The 25620-nt window shown below is 41.3% G+C and overlaps 1 protein-coding gene across 6 annotated transcripts in view; it reads left to right on the top strand.

The window, feature by feature from the left end:
- Positions 1–25620, top strand: part of SPECC1 (sperm antigen with calponin homology and coiled-coil domains 1) — a 228084-nt gene that overhangs the window by 132117 nt on the left and 70347 nt on the right. For 5 of the 6 annotated variants that reach the window (XM_038537023.1, XM_038537024.1, XM_038537022.1 and 2 more), the window contains 5 exons: positions 2341–2414; positions 2815–2993; positions 16310–16455; positions 18167–18267; positions 23287–23368. In XM_038537023.1, the coding sequence (XP_038392951.1) occupies positions 2341–2414; positions 2815–2993; positions 16310–16455; positions 18167–18267; positions 23287–23368 (582 nt within the window). Of the gene's footprint in view, positions 1–2340; positions 2415–2814; positions 2994–7293; positions 8744–16309; positions 16456–18166; positions 18268–23286; positions 23369–25620 lie in introns of those variants that run through there. The other variant, XM_038537026.1, reaches the window with a different exon arrangement.

Raw genomic sequence — 25620 nt, 5'->3', positions numbered from 1 at the left:
AATAGTAATGAAAACTTCGAGAGAAAGAAAGATGAAATCCACCAACCTGTATATGAGACTGCTCTGGAAAATGCTGAAGGAAAACCTGTGGTGCATAATGAAACTGGAAAAGATAGAAAAGCAGCTATATTTGCAGATTCACAAGATGATGTCTGGTTAAAAAAAAAAAAATGTAGTGGACCACATTGTGAAACTGAAAGCCAAAGAAATTTACAGTCATGCTTATCGGGTCCAGAAAGTGTTAAACCCTTCTCAGCTGGTGCTGGCTGGCTCTCGGGCTCAAAAGGCCACACAACACGAGAAAAGGCAAAAACTTGCAGGCAAGGCAGGTTTTGTCAATCAGAAAGCTACAGAAGAATTTTTAAATTATCTAGTGAGTGTTATACAGGAAAAGGGTTATGTGTGTAAGCAGGCTTGCAGCTACAAGGACACTGGCAAATGAACCTATGTAACACAAGTAGTGTCTCCTTTAATGAAAAAGTGATCAGAGGCTTGCAGGAACCTAACCCTGTATTTCCTGTAGGAGCAAAGTTCAATATTTGTAAATTTGGTGTGCATGGCTACTTTATGTAACTGTCATAAATAATGAGAATTGACTGTATATTCTACACCTTGATTAATTGCTTAGCACCAGAGTTCCATCCTTCACTGGACATGATACACAGCAAAATTACAGAACTTTAGCATTCAGTGTCAACATCATTCAGACTGTTCTCAGTAATTACACTCGAGGAGATAACCAACAATGACTGCCATCCGTTGTCAGTGTGTATTTCCAAACCCAGCACCAGACTCAAAGAGTGTATAAAGTCAGAGAAGTCTGGCTTCGCTTTGTTTCTGTGATACATTGCTCTTCACAATTTGGTTGTGTTGTCCCCAAATCCTTAAAAGTCAAGCACAAACCCACACAGAAAGCCAGCTTATAATTAATGTCCAGAGCAGACGTCAGACCTTTCCCTACAGTTGTATCATAACATATCAGTTGTATCATAACATATCCAAGATTGAAAATAACATAGACCGTGTGTCTTTTGAGAAGCTTTTTAACTTTGGCTCGGGGTATTAAGGTATTACTAAGATATCTTTTCACGAGGAGACCCAGGGACAAATCCAGCCTGAGACTAGTTGCTCCTCCCTATGAGACCTTTGAGAGAAATGGACAGAAAATAAAAAGAAGTTGAGGAGTGTTTTCTTATTCTGCAGCATTGGTCCCAAACACAGATTCTCAGGCCCAGGTGCTAAATTAGAATAGCCGGGCAGGGACCTGCCTGACCGTGTGTTGTTAATTCTTCTTGAAGTTTCTCTGATAATTCTGATTCGTATCCTTAATAGACAACTACTGCCCATGAAGAACCAGTGAAGAATTTTTTTTTTTAACATTTTATTTATTTATTCATAGAGACACAGAGAGAGAGAGAGAGAGAGGCAAAGACACAGGCAGAGGAAGAGAAGCAGGCTCTGTGTAGGGAGCCTGATGTGGGACTCGATCCCGGGTCTCCGGGATCATGCCCCAGGCTGGAGGCGGCGCTAAACCCGCTGAGCCACCAGGGCTGCCCCACCAGTGAAGAATTTTAACTAGTTAAAGGACACAATCAGATTTAAATTGAAATGACTCTAGTAGCAACATGGAAGAATCAAAAGCAGAGAGAAGGGGATGAGGATGTTCTTCATCAGGGAAAGGGGTCAGGTCACCTTGGGAGCTGTAACATATACCCACCTTAGATACTGGCTCCCCATGGGTGTTCTGTCTCTGTGGGCCACAGTCTGGGGCTTTGAACACATGTGCTTTCAAGAGGCTTCCCAGGTGATTCTGAGACTTAACTATGGTTAAGAACTGTGACTCCAAAAAAAAAAAAAAAAAAAAAAAAAAAAAAAAAAAAAAAAAAAAAAAAAAAAAAAAAAAAAAAAAAAAGAACTGTGACTCCAGCTACTGGTCTAAAAGTCACCGTAGTAATAACCAGTCGGTTCTCTGTTACACAAAAGCTCTCTACCTCGCAGTGATAAGTGACATTCAGGATGATAATGTGCAACCAGCAGGGAGGCCAGGAGTTAGTGTAATAAACATGAGTGGCTATTTAGATCTCTTCCCTTGGTGCTGCATGGCTGTGGCACCTGCCATCTGAGGGCATGGTCTAACTCAACACCACTTTTCTTCCAGACTATCCCATTTTCTGTGTGGAAGAACCTCTGGTTTCTAGTTGCGAGTTTTCAGGGTGTTAAGGATGGAATTTATAGTAGAAGACAGATTTTAAATCTGGAGCTGCTCTCTTGCTACCTAGCTTACTTTCTCCCAAGAGTCTTGCAACTTTTCCAACTCCTGTCTGACTTGTTTATTTCCAGGCAATGTGATGAAGCTGGAGGAACAGAAGTCAGACCTGGAAAGGCAGCTAAAGACTCTGACTAAGCAGATAAAGGTGAGGTGTGTCTCCGGCAGGGGACAGGGAACCTTCTCCATCATTTTGCTAAGAGTGCCCCTCCACCTTAGGTTGGGAAACCTTTGAAAAATATCCTGATGATTCTTCTAGGCTGGTTTCTAAGTATGTTCCCCTGGTATGGGCCCTGGAATCACAGATGAGTGTTTGCAGGAAACAAAGGAGCTTTAGTGTCAGGGTGAACTCTGATAGTGTAAAAGTGTCCTTCCATCTGTGCTGGGTCTTTCCCTGGTTGGGACAGCATTGAAGCAGTGCTCCCTAAGTACTGCTTGGCCAGTCTTCCCCACTGACTGACATGGGGAAGGGGGGACCCTGGAGTCCCTTGCTACATGCCACGCCCTGGCCAGCATCTGACACAGGCATGGCTTCTGGCGTTTTTCAGGAGGAGACTGAGGAATGGAGAAGATTCCAGGCAGACCTGCAGACTGCGGTGGTGGTGGCCAATGACATCAAGTGTGAGGCTCAGCAGGAGCTGCGCACTGTGAAGAGGAGGCTGCTGGAGGAAGAGGAGAAGAATGCCCGGCTTCAGAAGGAGCTAGGGGACATGCAGGGTCACAGCAGGTTGGTCACGACAGAGCCTCACGTCTGTGAGTCTGGTGGGCACCCGCACAGTGCTTGGCTTCTCACTTAATCACCACGCATGAGCCTTTGCTGTCCAGAGACGTGGCGCTTCTTTGTCTCTCTGTGCAAAATCTTTCTTTCTTTCTCTAAGCTCACTCGACCACTGCTGCCACCGCTATACAACTAGGAATGGTCTATCCAGGGCTGGTCACAGCCGTTCTCTGGCCTCAAGCAGTGAGAAAACTCTTCACTCACATATGTACAAAAGTTCTAACCAAGTGTCCTCCCACAATTGAACAATAGAAGCATGTCTCGGATGCTCCTTCAGTGTTAGTGTTTATTAGTGCCAGGCCACCTTGCGTGGATTCCTCTTATGCCCTGGGAAAGGCTGGACTCACTCCTGGGGGATTGGCCACCAGCAAAGGGACTCCTTCCTCATTGCCCAGGGACATGCTTCTCCCTTGACAATGCCTGTGGGCTGCCTCCAAAAGCCCTTGAAATAATCCATTTTATTAAAAAGGATGAACATAGAAAACATACATCTGGCTAATATGTGACTTTCCTTTTCCCAAGTGAGGGAAATCACACAGTGTGTTGTCCTAGAAAGCTCTTCTTAACAGCAAAGTTTCAGAGGAAGTTATGCCTCAAGTGAGCTCAGAGTTCCTTGTTATTTGAAATCTAAATGGTTTACCAGTGAGATTACAAACATTACTTTTGGCTTTACCGAAGGCAGTGTTCCCTTTCCCCAATCAGGAATGACTGTCCCCAGCTTTGCGATTCTTGGATATTAGGAAATTATTTTGAATTTTCACATGTCTTTCAAATATAAAATACAGTATTTTAAAATCAGATCTAGTGGGTTTTGAATCCTGATTTGTGCAGTTGGCCCATATTATATCTTCTCTAGGATCAAGAGGGTTGTTCATTAGCTAGATTCTGAGCCTTTGGGTCTGATGTATTATGGTGAATGTCATGACATCAGAAAATGTAGATTTCTTCTTGGAATTCTGTCTTGATTCTCTTACGAAACTTGCTTCAGCCAGTCCCTCTTTCCTTTGCTTATGAGTTTTATATAAAAGAGGCTGTGGGGCACCTGGGTGGCTCAGTTGGTTAGGCATCTGACCCTCAATCTCAGCTCAAGTCTTGATCTCAGGGTCATGAATTCAGGCCCCACATCGGGCTCCACATTGGGCATGGAACTTACTTAAAAATAAGCTATAGAGAAGGATTCAGATAAGATGTGTGTAACTAGTTCCATGATTCCAATAATCTTGAAAATCAAGATTATTATTTTATAGTCACACCTCTACTCTCTGGCCACCAAAGCATGTGAATTTTAGGGTATGGAGGAAGGAGAATAGGAAAACTAGACATGACAGTGTGCCTTATTGAAATGATCACGAGGAGACCCAGGGACAAATCCAGCCTGAGACTGTTTGCTTTTGTGTTTCTGTTTAATTTGTCTACTTGTCTTGCTTTTATAATGTGTTTCTTTGGAAGAGGCACCAGATCATAACTTGCATCGCTTCATACATATGTTACTGTGAAAATAAATGGTAAAAGATGAGTCCTGAGTTCATGTAGTAGCCCCAAAGAAGTTCTTGTAGGAGCTGCTGCATTTCTTACATAGACTCTAAGAGACAGGCCAGATTCTACAACTTGAACTCTGATACTGTAGGAAATCCCTGCATGAATCTTGACAACTTAGGATCCATATAACTAGGGTTACTTTTTTATATATATATAAACACAGTATGTTTCTCTTCTGATTTTCTAGTGATTTGAAACCTACCACCCAAATCCAGCAGTCTAATCCCTTATCACAAAACATTTCACAGTTGTAGAGCTGATACCAGCCCACAACAGGGCCTATTATTGAAACCCTGAAAGCGTCAATGTGTTTTTTGCCTGTCACTGCACTGGGAAGGGTTTCAGACAGCGGCTGGTGCCGATTTCTTACCTGATTCTGCAGTTGGCGCCCTAAAGAGTCAATTCTTTGCAAGTTACTCTCTGCTAGCTCAGCCACTTTCTGAACCTACCCCATGAACAAGACTTGAAACCAGTTCATACCCTCAAAGGTCCTACAGCAACATAGTGTTTCCATCCTGGCTGAATGCGTTCTTGACCAAAACTCAATTTGACTTTGACAGTCATCTCAAGAGAACTCAAAGGTATTCTTGGTTCAGCCACAGTCAAAGAACTTGCAGAAAATTCTCTGATGAGGTCCTTCAGGTACAACCAAGAGAAAGTGACAGCATTTGGAAAGCACCTCAGTCCTAACATGGGATTAACTGATTTATCAGCATTCTCATTTTGCACATATGGGCATTTGAAGAGATATAGTGAGGCCAGTAGGTAGGCAAATGAAGTTCCTGAGTATGAATACAAGTTAGCCTTTATTCCCAAGGACTCAGCAGCTAAAACAAAGTGGAACATAATTTAACCTGGGATTTTAGATCATTCTAAAAACTAGATCGTTAGCAATCTTCACGTTTTCAGAAGTATTTTTATTTTGGAGTCAGAATAACTGACGTGAAGAATAGATGGGGAAATGAGGCTCTAGTGTTGTCTTTGCCACCAACTGGCAAGGTCCTACCCAGACCTAGCTGCTCCCTCCCTCAAACGAGATAAGAATGGGTCATGATTTAAGGCCCCTGTAAGCTCAGCTGTTCTCTGAGACTAGTTGGTCAGTTGGCCTTTGTCTGACACAGGAGTCAGGAACTCACATGCCAACTGTACCATCAGTCCAATGCAGTCTTTGGAACCTCCTGGACACAGTGGAATCTCCACATTATAGCTGGGCTATGGACCTCCTCTTTCTCTTCCAGAAATTTTATCAAGCCAGTATAGTTTTTATGGACCTGGAAGTGATTGTTTTGCTGGACACTTATAAATTAATGGATGAAAGGATCATGAATAACTTTTTCCACTCTGGCTTCTTCCAGTTTTGAGCCATTAAGAGCAAGACATTAAAATTCAAACTTTTCATCGAAACTAAAACATCAAGCCTTTTTTCCTGAAAAGTTGAGACCGGGGGACTAATCTCCAGCTGCAGAGACCACACACATGCAGCAGGCCTAACAAAGGACGTTGTTGACCACCAATGCATGACACATGCTTCTCGAACAGTAACAGGGGAAGACTGATACGATTTTTCTCTTACTCTGAACCAGTAAAGACCATTATCTTTAGGGTGACTTACTCGATTTTTACTGTTTATCATATGACACCAATAAACATCCACGGAAAACATCTTAAAACAGAGATCATTAAAAACACTAAACATCTGTGCCTAATTAACTGTAGTAACTTCTAAATAGAACATCTAAGATTCAGAACGTGTCTCGCTTGTCCACTGGTTCTTGCGTTGTCACCTCTGCAGTGAACAGCATGGTGGCACACCACCGCCAGATGCTCTGGAATTGGCTCTAACTCTGTGTGCACAATGTATCTTTACCCTGATGTCAGTCGCGTGCCTGTGCCATTCTTTGTGTCCTTAACAGCTGTCATGTGTCCCAGCCACTGGCCCAGGGTTCGGAACTGTCATTGAAAGGCAGAGTGCAGAAGCTGGCAGTACAGATTCCTGGGTCACCAACATATCTTTTCCAGCTCTCTTGTTGCAGATACAGCCTCCCTGGCCCTGCCAGAAGGGGACCAGTTCTAGTGGGGGATCCTAATCTGAGCAGCCGAGATTGTCAGGGGCCTCTGGCACTTCATCTGGCCCTCTGAGCTCTCAGCTCCTTCCACTCCTCTTTTCGTAGTAAAATTTGCATCTCGGTGGCATTGGACACATAGCCCGAAGAGCTTGCTTGTCTGCCATCCTGCTCCCTAGCCCCCATTTTCACAGAGTCGTTTTCAAAAGTGTGGACATGAGCTTCCCCTAGGCCTTTAGGACTTTTATGCCTTCATACTGAAAGAAATCCTTTTTTTTTTTTTTTCTTTTTGGCCTTGACTGCAGGACAGCAGAGGGAAGCACGAGCCACTCTGTAAATTACGAGGAGCCTGATTTTGTGCATTCTGGCCACCTCTATGCCCCCAGTACAGTTGTCTGTTACTGAAGATCTAGAGTGAGGAACTCAATAGTAGTGTTTTGAAGTCTTTGTCATGTTCTCTGTCCAAAGATCTTTGACTTCCAAAAAAATTAGAGGAGGAGGAACTAAAACATATTGATCCTGTTCTAGATATTAGCTCTTCCCTGTGGGTCAGTGTCAGCAGTTAATTCTTCTGTTTGTAGCCTGAGATCATGTTGCCTCAAGTAACTCCTTTACCAGCATTTCCCCCTCCATTTCTGTTTTCACAGCTCCATGGTCTCTGTCAGCTAGCAGAGCATTTGCTGGAAGAAACACAGCCCAGCCCTTGCCATGATGGGAAACGACAGCCTTTTCTAAATGAAAGGGGGAATAATGTAGGGTACAAATTGCCTCTTTACCAAGAGCCAAATTGTCTCCTTATAACATCCACTGTTTCACACACAGTCATTGTGATCAAGTCTCTTTACCTTTTTCTACATTTTGGAATCAACTCATGGCATGATCAAAGATGATCCTTCCCTCTTTTTTTTTTCCTTCTTCTTCTTTCTTATTCTCAGAAGATTCAACCATCTTTTATTTGGAGCATAAAGATGAAGTTCTGAAAAAAAAACAAAGCACAAGCATGTTGTGAAACTAATTTTTTTATATGCAACTGGGGTGTTCAGAGGGAGCAGAGGGCAGAGCAAATGCAGAGCACTGGTGAACATTACCCGTGCTTGTGTTTTACTTTTTGGAGTTTATTTCTGTGCTTCCTCTTGAACATGGTATCTAATAATCTTGGAATTAACACTACTTAAGGCAAAGTAGGAAGCCTTCTGTGTCATGTCTCATTCTGAAGAAGCTAGCAAGTTCTGCTTCCCTTATATCAAGTCTCGAATGAGCCCTTTCAAGCTGGGGTCCGACCTCATTACCTCATCTGAAACAAGCCACCACTGAGTTGGGGTTTGATTTCCAGAATCTCTCTTGGGCTAACACAAATTGATGTTTGGCTGATCAAAAAGGATGTACTTGAACCAGTAAGTTTACGTGGTGGCAATGCCCATTGGAATCTGACTAAAAATTAACAAACAGCCACAACAAATGCCTCATGAATAAAACTTAACTCGGAAACTGAAAGACTTTCAATCCCAAAGTGTATGATTCAGAGTGATCCAGAATTCAGAGTGGGATGCTAAATGTTGGAAGTACAGTTTGTGAAGATCTGCACCTAATTCAGCAGCCACCATCAGGCATGGCCTCGCATGGCCCACACTCCAGGAGCCAGATTGCAGTCCAGGCAGTGGCGGGTCTTCGTTCCGTGTCCACAGGAAAAGACAGGAATTCCTGTCTGGTACAAGGACATGAGGACCAGGAACACGCTTTTACTCAGAAGGACAGTTTGGCGTGTCCAACCGGAGAGCCCAGAATCCCCAGAGAAATGTCGCTTGGTGATAGAAGAGAGATCAATGCCTCATCCATGAAAATAGTTTAGCTATTCACTGGAAATGTCCAATTTGTATACTGGGAGATCTTTACCTCAGATTGAGAATTTCTTGAAATGATAGCAAATTCACTTGCCAGGTGTTTTCAAATCTAAACAAAAGGAAAATCACCTCAACTTCAGATGCCCAGCTGTATTTGTGCCCCCATATTTTGATCTGTCTTTATTCTGGGTACTGTTGAATATTTTTATACGTAAAGCATTCATGAAGTGCTAAATAAATATGTTATTATTCTGGAGAGTCTGTTGCCTGATTTGTATTCGTTGGCCACGTGTTTGCAGAGCCTTCATGTCAGTTTATCCTCACGTTTCTAGCACATGTGGTGTCAGACTCTAAAGCCATGTCCAATGACTAGAATTTGATCTAGAAGCAAGTCCGATTTTCAATATAAGTTGTAGGTAGGAGGCTGATTTTAAATATGAATGTTTAAAATTTAATTTTTAATTTTTAAAATGATTTCATTATTGGAACAAAACGGCAAGGAGCAAAATTGCATAAATTGTGAAAGCACAATCCTAGCATGTCCACACACACACACAAAAATCTAGTACATTGGACACGTGGGTGGCTCAGAAGTTGAGCACCTGCCTTTGGCCCAGGGTGTGATCCTGGAGTCCTGGGATTGAGTCCCACATCAGGCTCCCTGCACGGAGCCTGCTTTTCCCTCTGCCTATGTCTCTGCCCCTCTCTCTGTGTCGCTCATGAATAAATAAATAGAATCTTTAGAAAAAATAGTTTAGTACATGGAATTTGAAGTCTAGATTTGTCTTGTTGAGCTGTAAAAATAAATAGATCACTTGGTGATTTGCTATATTGGATTTCTTCTTAATTATGAATATTTAGGTATCCTGGTAACAAAATAGAGATATAGAATAAAAAATAGTCATCTTTTCCCTCTCCAGTACCACCCTGTAAGGTAATCAGTGTTCCATAAATAGCGTATCTATTTTTCTTTACCTTTCCTTCTACTCATATAAATATATAGGGTTCTTTTTTTTTTTTTTTTTTTTTTTAATTCATAGAGACAGACAGAGAGAAGAGAGGCAGAGACATAGGCGGAGGGAGAAGCAGGCATCATACAGAGAGCCTGACGTGGGACTCGATCCAGGGTCTCCAGGATCATGCCCTGGGCTGCAGGCAGTGCTAAACCACTGCGCCACCGGGGCTGCCCAGGGTTCATTTTAATATTTTTTATAAAATGAGATTATATTCTATACAATATTCAGCACTTTCATATTTCATTTAACAGTGTATCATGGGCATCCTTCCAGGTTGAAGGATATATGAGTTTAACTCATTTTATTTTTTATTTCTTTATTATTTTAAGTAGGCTCCACACTGGGCAAATGCAAGGCCTGAATTCACCATCCTGAGATCAAGAGTTGGCCGCTTAATTAACTAAGCCACTCAGGCACTCCGAATTTAACTCATTTTAATGGCTGCCTGGTGTCCAAGAGGATGGGTGTGCCCTAGAATACTTCAATATTGTCATATTGGTGAATATGAAGGCTATACGTTCTAGTTTTTTTTTTTCTTTCCTAATAATGGCATAATAGTAATCCTTATTTACATAGCCATGCAGATCTGTTTTTATTTTCATAGGATGGGTTCCTAAAAGCATGATTGCTACATTGGGGGATATGGATTTGCAAGATTACTTACCTAAGACTTATGACATTTAATTTTTATTTTTTTAAAGATTTTATTTATTCATGAGGGAAACAGAGAGGCAGAGACAGGCAGAAGGAGAAGCAGGCTTCCCGCCGTGAGCCTGATGTGGGACTTGATCCCAAGATCCTGGGATCACGACCTGAGCTGAAGGTAGATGCTCCACTGCTGAGCCACCCAGGCATCCCATGACATTTTATTCTTTAAAAAAAAAAAAAAAAAGATTCTACTTATTTATTCATGAGAGACATGGAGAGACAGAGAAAGAGGCAGAGACATAGGCAGAGGAAGAAGCAGGCTCCATGCAGGGAGCCTGATGCAGGACTCGATCCCAGGACCCCTGGGTCACGCCCTGGGCCAAAGGCAGGGGCTAAACCGCTGAGCCACCCAGGGATCCCCCAACATTTTATTCTTGATAAGAGTGCCTGTTTGTACACAGCCTTAGCAGATACAGATAATATTAATCTTAATTTTTGCTGTTAGGTTAAGTAAAAAATGCTATCTCATTAGTACTTTAAATTTGCATTTTCCTGGGGAAATTTTTATATATTAACTATTTGTTTTTTCTCTTTTGAGAATTGTTCTTTTAGCACTTTTGCTTACTTTTTCAATGAGCTGATTGTTTTTCTCTTTTCCATTTATAAATCAGTATCTTATTAAGGATGTGTGTCTATCCCAGTATATTATGGGTTTTTTGACTTTACCATCATTATAGAAAATGGTATATTGTTACACAGTATAATGTTAGTGTTTTCCTTTGCTGCTTCTGGGTTTTTTGTTTTGAGATTTCCCCTACCCTCATCTTACAGAAATAGGCTATCACATTTTCTCTCTCTCAGATATTTAATTTACCTTTCTTTGTTTAGTGTGATGTGAGGTATGGGTCTTCTTCCAGATGGACAGCCAGTAATGCCAGCACCATTTATGATCAAAACCATCCTCTGCCCACTGAATCAAAATCTCATCTTTATCTTATTTATTTCGTTTATATTCAGAGAGACTTTCCCAGTATACCCTCATCTCTTTTTCTCTTGAGTTGCTTCTGCTTTAAAATATTTTAATGGTATTATTAGATTGCTGATATCATTTTTTAGACTCAGCCTTTCGTCATAAGGTGTCATCTTTCATTTATTTTTCTCTTTTCTTGAATTTTATTGTATTCTCAAGGTAGATCCTAATAAGCATATAATTCTGTTTCCTGTCATAAATTTATAAATGCGCTCCCTTGAGTGCAGTTTTTCTCTTCATTTTATATTATGAAATATATTTCTAGGTCAGGGCATGTCTTGGGGCAGAGCAGATAAATGTTCATCATTTATTCTTGCTTAAAAGGGTGAGTGTGTCAGGACCTGACATTTGCCCTGACATTTACCAGTCAGTATTGGTAGGTTCTGCTTAGATCCGTACCCACTTTGGCTGACTACTATTGAAAACTTAAACCAGAGGGAGGTTCTCTAAGGTAAATTGATGTTATGTATCAGAGACACAGAGGCTTAAGTAGAAAACAGAGGAATAGGTTCCTAGTGGGTGAAATTCCTCTGTGTCCAGTTCCTTCTCTGGTGAAACTGGATCATGGGAACCAGCATTCTGGGTCTACTTTTACTTCGTCATTGTCCATTTCAGGGATGTACTGTGGCTCTTCCTAATCTACCCCTTTTTGCCCCTGTTCTTTTACCTGGGACAAACCATCTTTGGCCTCCTCAGACAATCCTATCTTAATGTCACTGAACCGTTGTGGGAAGAATGTTGTGCATACCCAGGGCTTCCATCCCTTCTCCCAACTCTGGCCCTCTAAAGAGGGGACCTCACTGGGCTTTCCCCACATCTTTATTTTCTTTGAAAGGGAATTGGGGATAAAGCCTTAGTATTTACTTTCCATCCCGTGCCTCCACCCACCCAAAATTTATTCTCTGTGTAGCAGAAATTCTTCAAAGTCTGAGCCATGTAGGTGATCTCTTTCTGTAGCTTCCAGGGTTGATGCAGGATTTTTACAATTCTTACAGCTGGGATTTGGAGATGAAGATGACTGTCTTCAAACTGCTGTCTTACTCTGTTTGTTTTTATGTCACTTATATGCTTATGTTGAAATTCAAAAATGAAGTTCAGAAAAACACTGATACCTGAGAGACAGAATACTTAACTAATTTCTATCTCACTCCAGAGCTACAGACTTCTTTTAGATTTGTTTCATGCATAACAATAAGAAATGTTTTAAGAAAATTGCATTACAGATAAGGACATATAATGAGCAAGGGTACAGAGATGGAACCTAAAAGGAACAGAACTTCAGGTAGCTAGGCTTTTAGTCCAAAAGTAAGGTGGGTGAAGGGGACACGTAGGTTAGAGCTCTGTCTGGCACCAAGAAGGCCTGGGAGCTGGGCTTCAGTTTTCCAGAAAGAGCCCTTGCAAGCATGTGATCAGCTTGACTGGTCTTTATGGGGACTAATCTGCCAGTTGCAACAGTAGCTAGTGTAATGTGACATATTTCCCAAAGGTAGTTAACTTTTGAATACTTTGAGTACATACAAGAGTTCACCTATTCTTGGATCAAAATAGACACCACCGCAAAGTGTCCTGTATGGTGCAGTAGTTGCTGTGGAAAACCAACACTATTTGAAGACTATTCTGTAACCAAACAAGGAGATCTGTGAATTATATAGAGATTAGGTAACATTTTAAAAATAAAAAACAATTACAGATACATGTGCATATATATATGTTTAAGTTATAACAAAAGATATGTAAAGTAGACCAATAGTGAGCATGTGACATGATCCTTGCCTTCAACTATCATCCTCACTATGGGTTGCTACTTCCTAAGGCAGATTATTGCATAAAAATAAGAGCAATGAAATAAATGCTGATAGTGTTTTTTAAAAATACATGTTAAATAATTTTTTAAGAAGAAATACCATCAATATTATTTTCCTAAAACCCTGGTATGCCTCACAGGACACCTATGCCTCACAGAAAATTTGAGAAAAGCGTGGTCAGAACTGGAGTTGCATCCCAGATTCACCATTTACAATCCATGTGACCTTGTCAAATTTTTTATCTAAAATATGGGATAATAAATTACAGAGGATTTTTTTTTTTTTTGAAAATCAAATTAGTTAAAGTTTTAAAGACACATGGTACTTACTGTGGAGTTACACGTACATTTTTGTGTGTGAAAATTATTCATTATTATCATAGTTTGACATTCTGGGAGCAGATGGAAACATGCCTTACTTTTGTTGTTTTCAACATGGCACCTAAGCAAATGGCAGCTGTGTCATCTAAGATGCCACAGAGAAAGAGGGCCTTGTTCAATGTTACAGGGAAACCACAAGCACTGGACTTACTGAAAGATGGTATGTTGGTATACAGTTGTACCTTCAAAACCATGTAAGCTGTACTTCTGGGTGATTCAGGAGATCTTCAAGACTTACTTGGAGAGAGAGAGAGAGTGTGTGTGTGTGTGTGTGTGTGTGTGTGTGTGTGTGTGTGATTTTTGTCTTACAGATTGACCTTTGAATCTGACATCTGTGTTTAGGAGGCAACAGCTAGCATAGAATACATCCTTAACTAGTAGTGGTACCTTGAAGCTTTTCCTGTATTTATTGAGCTTGCTACGATACAGCTGGCTATATGCTTAATATTTCTTAAAATCCTTTATAGAATACAGTCTTATTCTTTCTTGAAACGGAGAAAATGTAATACTTCATTTATTGGCAGGGCTGTTACTGGTTGATCCCAGACAATCTTGACAGGCTGGTGTAAAGGAATTTCAAATCTATTTATGATTAAAGTACTGTAATAATAAAACAAATAGCATTCTTAACAACTGTTTTCTATGGTTTTTCAATTCAGGCTTTGTTTTGTGAATCCCTTCACCCCCTGCCCCATACACGCTTACACACATACACATGCATCCCTATTATATAACATGGTGGGGGGGTAGTTTAGCAGGTTCTCTAATCTGCTTAAACAACTTGCAGTTTTCTCATACTGACTCCTACTGTTCTGGCCAAGCAGACTGATCATTTGAAATATGGTCTTTAGATATCTGAGGGCAGGAGGACTGGGAATTGGCTCTTGTCACCTTGCTATTTTCTTACAGAGTCCAAAGGATTCCTATTTATCATTTGATATATTGAATCACAGAGAAACTTAGGTGATTGAAGGAAACACTTTAGCAGATGTAGAATTGTTTTCATTAAATTATCAAGGAATGAGATGAAAGTGAATTTTTAGAAAAGATCTTCCTTTGAAGGGTACCCTGAGTTTCTGCAAAACCCTTGGTAGCTGGTCCTTTAAATGGCCAGGTGAGGAGGTGGCCCACTTTGTTTCTAACCTTCTTTGGAATGGCTGGTTCAGAAATTGGAGATTTTTTTTCCCCTGCTTATACCCAACCTGATTTCATGTCTTTCTGCATATTCTACACCTGATTTTATACTGCATAACATAATGGGGAAAATACAAAACCCAAACTTACTCAATTAAAAAAAATTTTTTTCAAACCCAGCTCCCTACCAGTTTCTGAAATTCCTGATACTTTCTTTCAGAGAAGTCATCAGCTTATTGAATTTTTTTTTTCTCAAAAGAAGGGGCTATGGAGACAAAAGTGTATTTGAAATTCTGCTTCACTCTTCTGTTCACATTGATCGCAGAACAGTAGAAGGAGGTTTTGAGAATTAAAAGCAAGTAAATTCAACCACAGAAGCTTGTAAGTAGCTAGTTTGATTCCAAAAAGATCAGTAAGTAGATATTTTAAACTTCCATTGACCTTATTAAAATACACTTCCAGAAATACTCTGAGCCATTCTTTTTTTTTTTAAGATTTTTTTTTAAAGTTCTTTTTTAAAAATATTTTATTTATTTATTCATGAGAGAGAAAGAGAGAGAGAGAAGAGACAGAGACACAGGTGAGAGGGAGAAGCAGGCTCCATGCAGGGGGCCTGACGTGGTACTCGATCCTGGGTGGTACTCGATCCTGGGTCTTCAAGATCAGGCGGCGCTAAACCGCTGAGCCACCAGGGCTGCCCTGAGCCATTCTCATAAATAAGTCATCTTCTTGCAAAACAGTTGGTGGCAGTTGGCTATCATAAAAAGAGCAATGCTGTAGAAATCAGGAGGCTGAGAGATCTTGCCTTGGCTTGTTCACAGGTAGATTAAATGACATGTTAACATGTCCTGGATGAGGATGCCTTGCATAAGAGCATTGAATCAAATGATCAGTCTTATTTTTTTTTTAAATGATCAGTCTTTAAAAGACTCTTTCATGAGTCTGTGCTTGAAGTTAGAATCCATAGGAAGAGTTTACCAGGAATGTTTGAGTGAGAGCAGAAGCTTTGCCACCTACAGCATCGCAGGGTTGCTTCCCTCTTGAAGGGTAGATCATGTCTGAGTTGGGATCCTCTTGCACATAGTGGATCACTATCTAGTTGGCTTAAACAGAAAGGCATTAAGCAGCTTGCAGGGTTGCTGGGAGGTTCTGAAGAAATGGACTCTAGGCTGAGTTTCCAGGAATATCTCCCAGAGCCACAACACAGAACTGGCTATCAGGGGAGCCTTAAAATCAGGATGTCAGCTGCCCTGTTGAAAAGCTCCCTCCTCGGTTACCAGCAGCAGAAGCATTCGGCCTCTGCTACAGTCTTACCTCAACAGGAAATGCCCTGTGCTCTGCTTCCCTTACCTGACTCAGGTCCCGGTCCAGGTCTTGCCCTCACCTTCCTGATGGGTAGAACATAAGTCATGTGTGAGCTCCTCACTGCAGGAGAGTCCTGAGATGACAACTTTACAACCCCTGGGTGCCAAACGAGGGTTGGAATATACACTCCAAGAAGCCAATCCATTATATCCACCATAAGCTAAATATTTATGATAAACAATATTTTTTATAATATGCAAAGTAGAATAACATCCTTTTTATTTAGAGCTTAATATCAAGTCCCTCTGCTTCTAAAAATACTATTTCTGGCCAAAATGTCTCTGATAAAAATTGAGAGTAATACCTCTATTATTTCCTGTAAGAGGCAAAGCTTTTATATCTGGGATTCTCCTTCCAGAGTTGTTTGTTTCCTCCACATTGGTTCTATTCTCATCCTTGTCTCTTCCCCCACCTTTTAAATTTTATGTGTTCTTTACCACTCAGACCTGTGAACGAAGATTCAGAACCTCCCGAGGTTGATGCTCCCAGCCGGTGGCATGGCGTCTACATGAACAGAACATCTCCAACACCTTCAGAATCTGCAACCACCGTTAAGTCCCTTATCAAGTCATTTGACTTGGGACGTCCAGGTATTTCAATATTTTGTCTCATGAGCAAAACTCAAATTCAGACCATGGCCCCACATATCAAGCCTGTTTCTACTCCAACTGGCCCGAGTTGATGCAACCACAAGAGCTTTGTCTAGATCATTCCACATGGAGCCACTGTATCCAAGAGACTTGACCACAACCTGGCTGAAGCTCTAGGAGGATGACAGTCAGGAGTCTGGCTCACGTATTAATACATCTCTTTCTTTCCAGCTCTTACATAGCTTTAATTCCAGACTTGCCACATTCCTTTTCTGCCTTTGTTTCCATTAAACTCAGGTTACTTCCACTTCCTTCTTAGCGTCTCATGAGACAGAGCAGGACTAACCAGAGGCTTCATTTCCTAGGAAACAAGGTGTTGGGTCTGTGCATTTGGCTCTCTTGTTGGACCCCTGGCCTTCCTCCCTTTGCAACAAGCTGTTAGACTTTTCTCTGCCTGGTCTTGGTGTAGACCACCTGTGTTTACCTGTCATCCCCAATCTAGATACATTCCCAACCTTTTCTCTTCTGTTTTTTTTTTTTTTTAAAGATTTTATTTATTTATTTGAGAGAGATAGAGAGAACAATCAGGGAGGAGGGGCAGAGTGAGAGAGTGAGAGAGAGAGAAGCAGCCTCTGCTGAGCAGGGAGCCCAACACAGGGCTCAATCCCAGGACCGAGAGATCATGACCTGAGCCAAAAGGTAGACTTAACTGACTAAGCCACCCACATGCCCCCCTAGATTTTTCTATAAACATTTCTCTGGCTCACTGTTCACCTCCTCTTCACTGTAAACTACATATATGAGAAAAATGCAGCTTATATACACAATAAATACAGTAAATAGAAGAAACCAAATATGCACTTGTCCAAAATAACAATATATCTCTTTTGTCAATCACAACAGTTATTCCTGTGGTCTAGAGAGACTGGAGTAATAGCTAATGTTAGGATGTGCCTGGTTGTCTTGGCTAAAACAGTTTGCAACTCAGATTAAGATGAGATCATGAGGGATCTACCTTTGGCTCAGGGGGTGATCCCAGGGTCCTGGGCTTGAGTCCCACATTGGGCTCCCTGCAGGGAGCCTACTTCTCTCTCTGCCTATGTCTCTGCCTCTCTCTGTATCTCTCATGAATGAATAAAATCTTAAAAAAAAAAAAAAAGAAGAAGAGACTACGAATAGTAAAAGATACGAAAGCCTAGTGACTACATTTGGTCCTGAAGATGGGAAACAAATTAACAGTAATGGTTTGTGTAAGAGCTTTCCTGTTCCTTCTTTTTTTTTAAAAAAAAAACAGTTGTTTTTTTTTTTTAATTTATTCATTAGAGAGAGAGAGAGAGTGTATAAGCAGGGGGAGCTGCAGGGAGAGGAAGAAAGACTCCCCACTGAGCAGGGAGCCTGATGCAAGACTCCATCCCAGGACCCTGAGATCATGACTGAGTCACCCAGGCGCCCCCCACTCCTGTTCCTTCTTGCCATAGATGCCTCGTCACATTCTTTCTTGTGCCCTGTCTGTCCCACATTTCAGACCAACCCTCATTTAAGCAACTCCTCCCCCCAGTTCAACAGTCTAGAGAAGAGATGAGAGGAAATGTAATACCTTATAAGCAGCACAGGATACTTTTATAGTCACCAAAACAGTAACAAATCAGGAACTACTCTGCTGTTTGGAACTAGAACAACATATAAATGTTCCCTTCTCTTTTCTTGGCAGGTGGAGTCGGACAGAATATTTCTGTCCATAAAGGCCCCAGAAGCCCCCTGAGTGGGATTCCAGTGAGGACTGCTCCCGCTGCTGCTGTCTCCCCAATGCAGGTATTTTGAAGCCCTTGGAAATGTGGGTGGTGGTCTGGGCCATGCAGAACCACAATGGTGACTAATGCCCAGGCAACAAAGGGGAAGCGAAAACCACTTGGTTTATTTTTTGAGGCACATTGAACATCATTTTTATTTTTTTTTTTAAAGACTCTAATTATTTGAGAGAGAGAAAGAGAGCGCAAGTAGGGGGAGGGGCAGAGGGAGAAGCAGATTCCCACTGAGCAGGGAGTAGAACATGGGGCTCGATCCCAGGACACTGAGATCATGACCTGAGCCCAAGGCAGACACTTAACTGACTAAGCCACCCAAGTGCCTGAACTTTTTTTTTTTTTTAAGATTTTATTTATTTATTTATGAGAGACAGAGAGAGAGGGGAGCAGAAGCACAGGCAGAGGGAGAAGCAGGCTCCATGCAGGGAGCCTGACGTGGGAGTTGATCCCGGGTCTCCAGGATCACGCCCCCACCTGAAGGCAGCACTAACCCGCTGAGACACCCAGGCTGCCCTCCGAACATCATCTTTTTTTTTTTTTTTTTCCGAACATCATCTTTAATAAGTCTAGAATAATAATAACGAAATTTGTGTTAAAATTATGATTCTGAGGCCTGATAAAGGTCTGAGAGAAACACCATAAACCTCATACAATTTATTAATGACACTTTGTTCCCCAAAAGATACATTTAAAGTGTTCAGTTCATTGAAGATAATAATTTTTACCAGAAGTGGATCTTGAACTAGATCTTTTTCTCAAAGAATGGTTTTGTTTTTTAAAGTACCTCTGGGAAAGAAAATGTTTACAATTTATAAATTTGTAGAGTTCATGAGTTGTATGTAATCTGTATTACCTTGACCATCTTCTGAAGGTTATTTATTTATTTATTTATTTATTTATTTTTAAAGATTTTATTTATTTATTCATGAGAGACAGAGAGAGAGAGGCAGAGACACAGACAGAGGAAGAAGCAGGACCCATGCAGGAGTCCCAATGTGCAACTCTATCCTGGGACCCCAGGATCGCACCCTGGGCCGAAGGCAGGCGCTAAACTGCTGAGCCACTCAGGAATCCCCTTCTTCTGAAGGTTTTAGATCAGACCTTTCTTGGCATTTTCTTTTTTTCTTTTCTTTCTTTCTTTTTTTTTTTTTAAAGATTTTCCTTTTAAATGTCTGTAAAAAAATTAAATTAAATTAAATTAATAAAGAATGAATGAATGAATGTCTGTACCCAACATGGAGCTTGAACTCACAACCCCGAGATCAAAAGTCACACATTCCACCAACTGAACTAGCTAGAGGCCCCTCTTGGCATTCATTCTCTAAGACCAGAACTGTCAATGTTATCAGTAACATTCAGCACACAGCTCCTGCCAAGCCAAGGGTAATATCATTCACAAGTATGCATTTTTAGTCCTTAGTAAAACGTGTATTTTGGGGGAGCTTTTAAATTTTTCTTCTTTTTACTTTTTTTGCCCTTGAAGATGTCAGGTTTAGTCAAAAGTACCCCCAGCGGGCATTGAGCCTGGTGGTGAGAAGAGAAAGGCTCCCCACCAGCATGGGGCCTCGATCTCCTCAGGGGTTTCAGCACCAAATGTCAGGTTTAATCTGATTGGTAGTGAAATAAAATAGAGAGGCCAGACAAAAGTTTGCAAAACAGGCTTTTAATGAGACATACTCTCAGGTGAGCTATGGGCCTGGAGGGGAGGAAGAGAGCGCGGAAGTCGCGGGCCGGGGAGTGCAAGCGGGCTTTTTAAGGGGTGGGGGGAAGGGGTTGTGTGTCTGTATGGGTGTGATAGGTATTAGGCATATTACTGGTGAAATCGGTATTACTGGGGCAATAACTGCCCATGCCCCTATAGGGAGTCTGGGTAAAGTACGGTTCAGGTTTCCTGCATAGGTCCAGTCTCCCCCTGATGACCTGTCCTCCAGTGGTCTGCTGGTGATGGGAAAGTTCTGAGGTGGGGACAACAAGGTGGAGGGTCCGCCACCATTTTGTTGGTGCCTCCTGATCCCCTTGATCCCGCCGGCCCAATAGAAGATATCTTGTACTACTACATACATAAAGCAGTAATTTTTTTATAATTACCAAGTTTATTTAATGAAACTGAAACAAATCCTGCTTCATTTTGACTTATTTTCATTGAGTAGTACACATTAGTTTGCTGATAAAATGTTTAACAGCTGCCCCTTTGCAGGGGAAAAGCCGGGATTTGTGATGTTTGCCAGTTTCTGCAGTGTAAATATTCCCCATCCTTGCCAGCATCAAGCTAGCCCCCTGACATCAGTGAACGTGGAGTTGAGAAGAGATGGTATCATAGGATATTTCTAGGATACAGACAGAGTACGTGTAAATAACCCCAATCATAACATGAAGTATAATAATTAGGAAGCAGTGAGTTTTGAGTATTTATTTCTTTTGCTTTTAATATAGTTCAATTTTAATAGTGACTATATTGAAAACCAGCTGGCAAGATTCCTGAAGATTTAACAATTGGCCCTTATGAACAGGTACACACCACCAGGTATAATTCTTGTATAAAGTAGAACACGTACCTTTTAACTAAACACAGTTTGAATGTTTCTGTACATACACATTCATGTAGCCAACAGCAAGATAAAGCATTTTCATCAACTTAGAAGGCCCCCTCATGCCACCACCCAGTGGGTAATTTCTTAAAGTAGTTCTCATTCTTGGGATGCCTGAGTGGCTCAGTGGTTGAGCATCTGCCTGTGGCTCAGTGGTTGTTGAGTGCCTGCCTTTAGCTCAGGTTGTGATCCTGTGGTCCTGGGATGGAGACCTACATTGGGCTCCCAGCATGGAGCCTGTTTCTCTTCCCTCTGCCTATGTCTCTGCCTCTTTCTCTCTGTGTCTCACGAATAAATAAATAAAATCTTTAAAAAATAAAATAAAATAAATAAATAAATAAAATATTAAAAAAAAAAAAGGTAGCCATCATCCTGACCTCTGTTAGCATTAGGTTAATGTTACATTTACCTGATCAGTGTAAGAGAGGGTGAGTTAAAAGTCTCCCTTGCTCCCTAGCCCCAGAAATAACCACTGTTTATGGCTTGTGTATTCTTCTAGATGTTTTTTTAGTATAAAAGTGTGTGTGTGTGTGTGTGTGTGTGTGTAGGGGGAGAGAAAATCTGCTAAATCTTCTATATTGTGTAAATCTTACACTACACATTGTTCAGATACTGACTTATTTCACTTTGTCATTGGAATGTAATCCCTGAGGGCAGGTTTTTTTTTGGGGGGAGGTGTTTTTTTTAAGAGAGAGTGCATGTGTGCCCCTGTGGGCAGGGGTTTGAGGGGCAGAGAGAGAGAGAGAGAGAGAGAATCTTAAGCAGACTCCACGCCCAAAGGAGGCAGGGATTTTTATACTTTGCTTGCTGTTATATCTCTTGTCTGGAACAGTGGCTGGCACATCGTTATATCATATTAGAAGCTCAATAAATATTTGTCGAATGAATGAAAGAATGTATCAGAGACATCTTTAAATGTCAGTATTTGGAGAAATGTATTCTTAAAGACTGTGTAATGTGTGGTAATTTATTTAATCACTCCTCGTTTGATGGGCATTTAGGTGGTTTTGAATTCACCTTATTACAAAAACAATACGATGAAATTCCTTCTGTCAATTTTTGCCCATTTAAGGGGCTGTTTCTGCATGAGATTGTATCACCATTAACTTGCAAATATCGGCAGTCACTGGCTTGTCATGCAGAAAGGAATCGAATACTGGGAGAGCTCTAGTCTCCACTATACTTCCAGGAAAGGTTCCTGGAACATCTCAAAGTTGGCCCATGAAAGGAACTTGTATTTCTGCCAGAATCAGGGAATCTTCCTCTGAGTGGTTGCCTAGAACTACTACTCCTGTCAAAATGTAGCGTCTCCTTTAGGTCCCCACCGCCACAAATGCAGTCCCTCCCAGAGTAGCAGATAACCATCCTCCCAGGCTCATTCACATTATAGTGCATGTGACAGGATTTCCTTCTTCTTAAAGCGGAATAATTTTCCATTGTATATATAGACCACATTTTGTTTATCCATTCATCTGTCCAGGGACAATTAGGTTGTTTCCACTCCTTGGCTATTTATGAGTAGTGTTGTGATGAACATGAGAATCCAGAAAATCTCTTCTAGAGTCTATTTTCAATTATTTTGAATATATACCCAGAAGTGGACTGCTAGATTATAGAGGAGCTCTATTTTTAATTTTTTTGAGGAAATTCCCTACTGTTTTCCATCATTCCATCCATGCATCATTTTCCATTCCCACCAAGGGTGCACAGAAATTCTAATTTTTCCACGTGTTTGCCAACACTTGTCCTTTTCTCTCTCTCTCTCTCACTCTCTCTCCCTTTCTCTCTCTTTTTTAGATAATGACCCTCCTAACAGGTGTCAAGTGATAGCTCATTGTGGTTTTGATTTGCACTTCCCCAGTGATGAGTGAAATTGAACATCTTTCTGTATACCTGTTGGCCGTTAAAAAAAAAATCAGTATTTTTACACACCTCCTTGAATACACGTATAAGGTGTATTCAGAAAGTTACTCACAAAGCTGATTAACAGTGATTACCCCCAAGGAGTAGAACTAGGTGATGGGAGACTAAGGGAGACTCTTTTCATTCTATGTCCTTTCTGTGCCTTTTGAGGGTTCTGCCGATTGCATCTGTTACCTGTTCAAATAAATAAGTTGTTTTAAAAGCAGGGATCCCCGGGTGGCTCAGCGGTTTGGTGCCTGCCTTCAGCCCAGGGCGTGATCCTGGAGTTCCAGGATCCAGTCTCGCATTAGGCTCCCTGCAAGGAGCCTGCTTCTCTTCTCCCTCTGCCTGTGTCTCTGCCTCTCTCACTCTGTGTCTCTCATGAATAAATAAATAAAATCTTTAAAAAAAAAAAAGCCCCCCCTGGTGATTCTGATGAGCTTGAGAACCGTTTTGTGGATGCAGGCACACACCTTGTTTATGCTGTTCCTGGTGTCACAAGCTCACCTATGGCGGCATGCGCTTTGGTTTTTCAGAGGCATTCAACATACAACAGTGTTCGGCCAGCCAGCAAAGGTGTGACTCAGCGTTTGGATCTTCCAGACCTTCCCCTTTCAGGTAATACTTCAGACAGCATATACTTCCAACTTACCGTTTTGTGAGATTAACTTTTCTACTTTGCCTGAAACCAAGCTTAGAAAAATGGTCGGTGGCATTGATTTCAAATAATTTTAAGACCCTAAGTGTTCACATTATGGACAAATCTGATTTCCTACCAGCTGTCCTTCCCAGTGTGTATGCATTTGGGAGGAATGTCTAACTTTTTTTGTTTGCTTTTTACTGACTCTCAAGAAACTATCTTACCATCCTTAAAAGTAGCTATTTTTAGAAAAAAATCATCTCTGATTCTGAAGGTCTATGGCTTCTACAATTCCTAAAATATGCCTCTGTAGTGATGTCTTTGTATTTGAATGTAGTCTTCTTCCTGAGTTACTCCAGGTATTTTTAAAATCTAGGTCCTGATGATGAAGTTGTGGTTGAAATCCACGGTCCATTGTGTCACTTTGTCAGCCCCACTGTGGCTCCTGTGCTGGGGGCCAGTGGAGGAAGGGGGACGGCAGGGATGGGTTTGCATCTTGCCACTTCCATCCACGGTGCGGCTTAGCCCATTATTCCACCACCCTGGGCTGCGGTTTCTTGATCTCTGAAATAGAAAGAGTGCTGTCTACCTCATAGGGTCATTCCAGGGGCTGAGGGAACACAGCTGGGTGGGTATGGGGTGAGCTCTGTGGATGGGCTGGCCTTTACCTTAGCTTCTGTTCCCTTTCCCAAGAGTTCACCTGTCAGAACAAAGCAACATTAGCAGCACGCTAAGCTAGTCCCAAATACATATCTTAGAAATTTATGTATATGACCCTGTGGTCACTATAAGGAAACAAAAAAGATAAAAAGAACACTTAGTGAATTATTTACTGGTGCCAATAAGAAGGCAAGAAAGCCAGAAATCTAGATTGCAGAGATAGAAATCCTTTGTTTCTAAGCATCAGATAAAACTTCTGTAACACAGTTAACTGAATCAAAAAGCATTCCCACTGTACTTGTTTTAGATCATGGTCAAACACAATCAGGTTTATTCTTAAAATAGTTGTTTCTGTGAGAGAAGTTTCACCCTTTGGCTGGAAGTCTTTTACCCCATCCCTGCCTTTTTTTTCACTTCTGAATTTCATTTTCTTTTTCATGGAATAAGAGGACTTTAGACTTAGATAAACACTGATTTTGAGAATTTGAAGACTACCTCGGTCCATCCCCTATATTTTACAGGTGAGAAATTCAAGTAGAGCGGATTTTTATTTCTGTGTAAACCGAGCACCCTCTTCCTAGAAATGGAAGGGAGGTCAAAACAGGGTGTCGGAAACCCTCCTGATTTGAATTCTGCACACGTGCTGTGTAGTGGAAAATTGGGGGTGACTTGGTTATATGTGTGGTGATGTATACCCAGGCAAGGTTTTTTTTTTTTTTTCAGTAATTATGGTTAAAATACCCATAACATAAAACGTACATCTTAACCATCTTTAAGTGTACTTGGTGAGTTTTTGGTCATAATATTTGTGTCTTCTCTCTTCCTCCCACCTTACCTTTTGTGTGAAGAAGCTGTTGTTTTAATCCACAAGCTAAATGCTGGCGCTCCAACCACACAGTATCTGTTGCCCTGAAGTAAACAGTTTATTGTCAGCACCCCCTCTTTGCCCCACCGGGCACCTGTCTACCCCAGGTGATTCTATTTACTATACTAAAAAAGGATTACATGGTAAAAACTGCTTGCTTTCAGGCTAGCCTTGCCAGCATTGAGGTCATCAGAAGCTGCCAAAATGGGATTAATGCTCTGTTTTTGTTGTTCTCTTCAGCGATGTAAGCACTGTTTTCTTTCTGCTCTCCCAAGCTAATTAGCCTCACTCCCCACTTCACTACCCATAATTGGTGGCTCTTAGCCATACAAGTATTGTTTTCTTCCATGACTACTTATGGTGTCATAGGAGGCGACCACAGGCTCAGCCTGGTCACAGAAGCCTGTCGTGTAGCATTGAGCAAGTCACTTGGGTCCCTGAGCTCTCATTGCCTCTGTCAGCACAAACCAGACAGTCACGAAATCTTCTCCCATTCTGTACTCTCGTGGCCCTTGAAGAAATGTCATCTGGAGGAGTCAGCCTGTTTCATTAACCTGTTTAGACTCCTAATAATAACAGCAGAGAGGAGCCTTCAAAGAATTATGTTCGCTGATTTTTAGCAAGCCAGACCCTATGATGGTAATGGCTTTTTTTTTTTTCTTATAAAATAGTTAACATTTTTGGTCCCCAGCTTTTCATTGGCAG

The sequence above is a fragment of the Canis lupus genome, chromosome 5, assembly GCF_011100685.1.
Source record: "Canis lupus familiaris isolate Mischka breed German Shepherd chromosome 5, alternate assembly UU_Cfam_GSD_1.0, whole genome shotgun sequence".
Taxonomy (NCBI): Eukaryota; Metazoa; Chordata; class Mammalia; order Carnivora; family Canidae; genus Canis; species Canis lupus.
The sequence above is the reverse complement of the archived record's forward strand: the minus strand, read 5'-3'. Positions and strand labels throughout refer to the sequence as shown.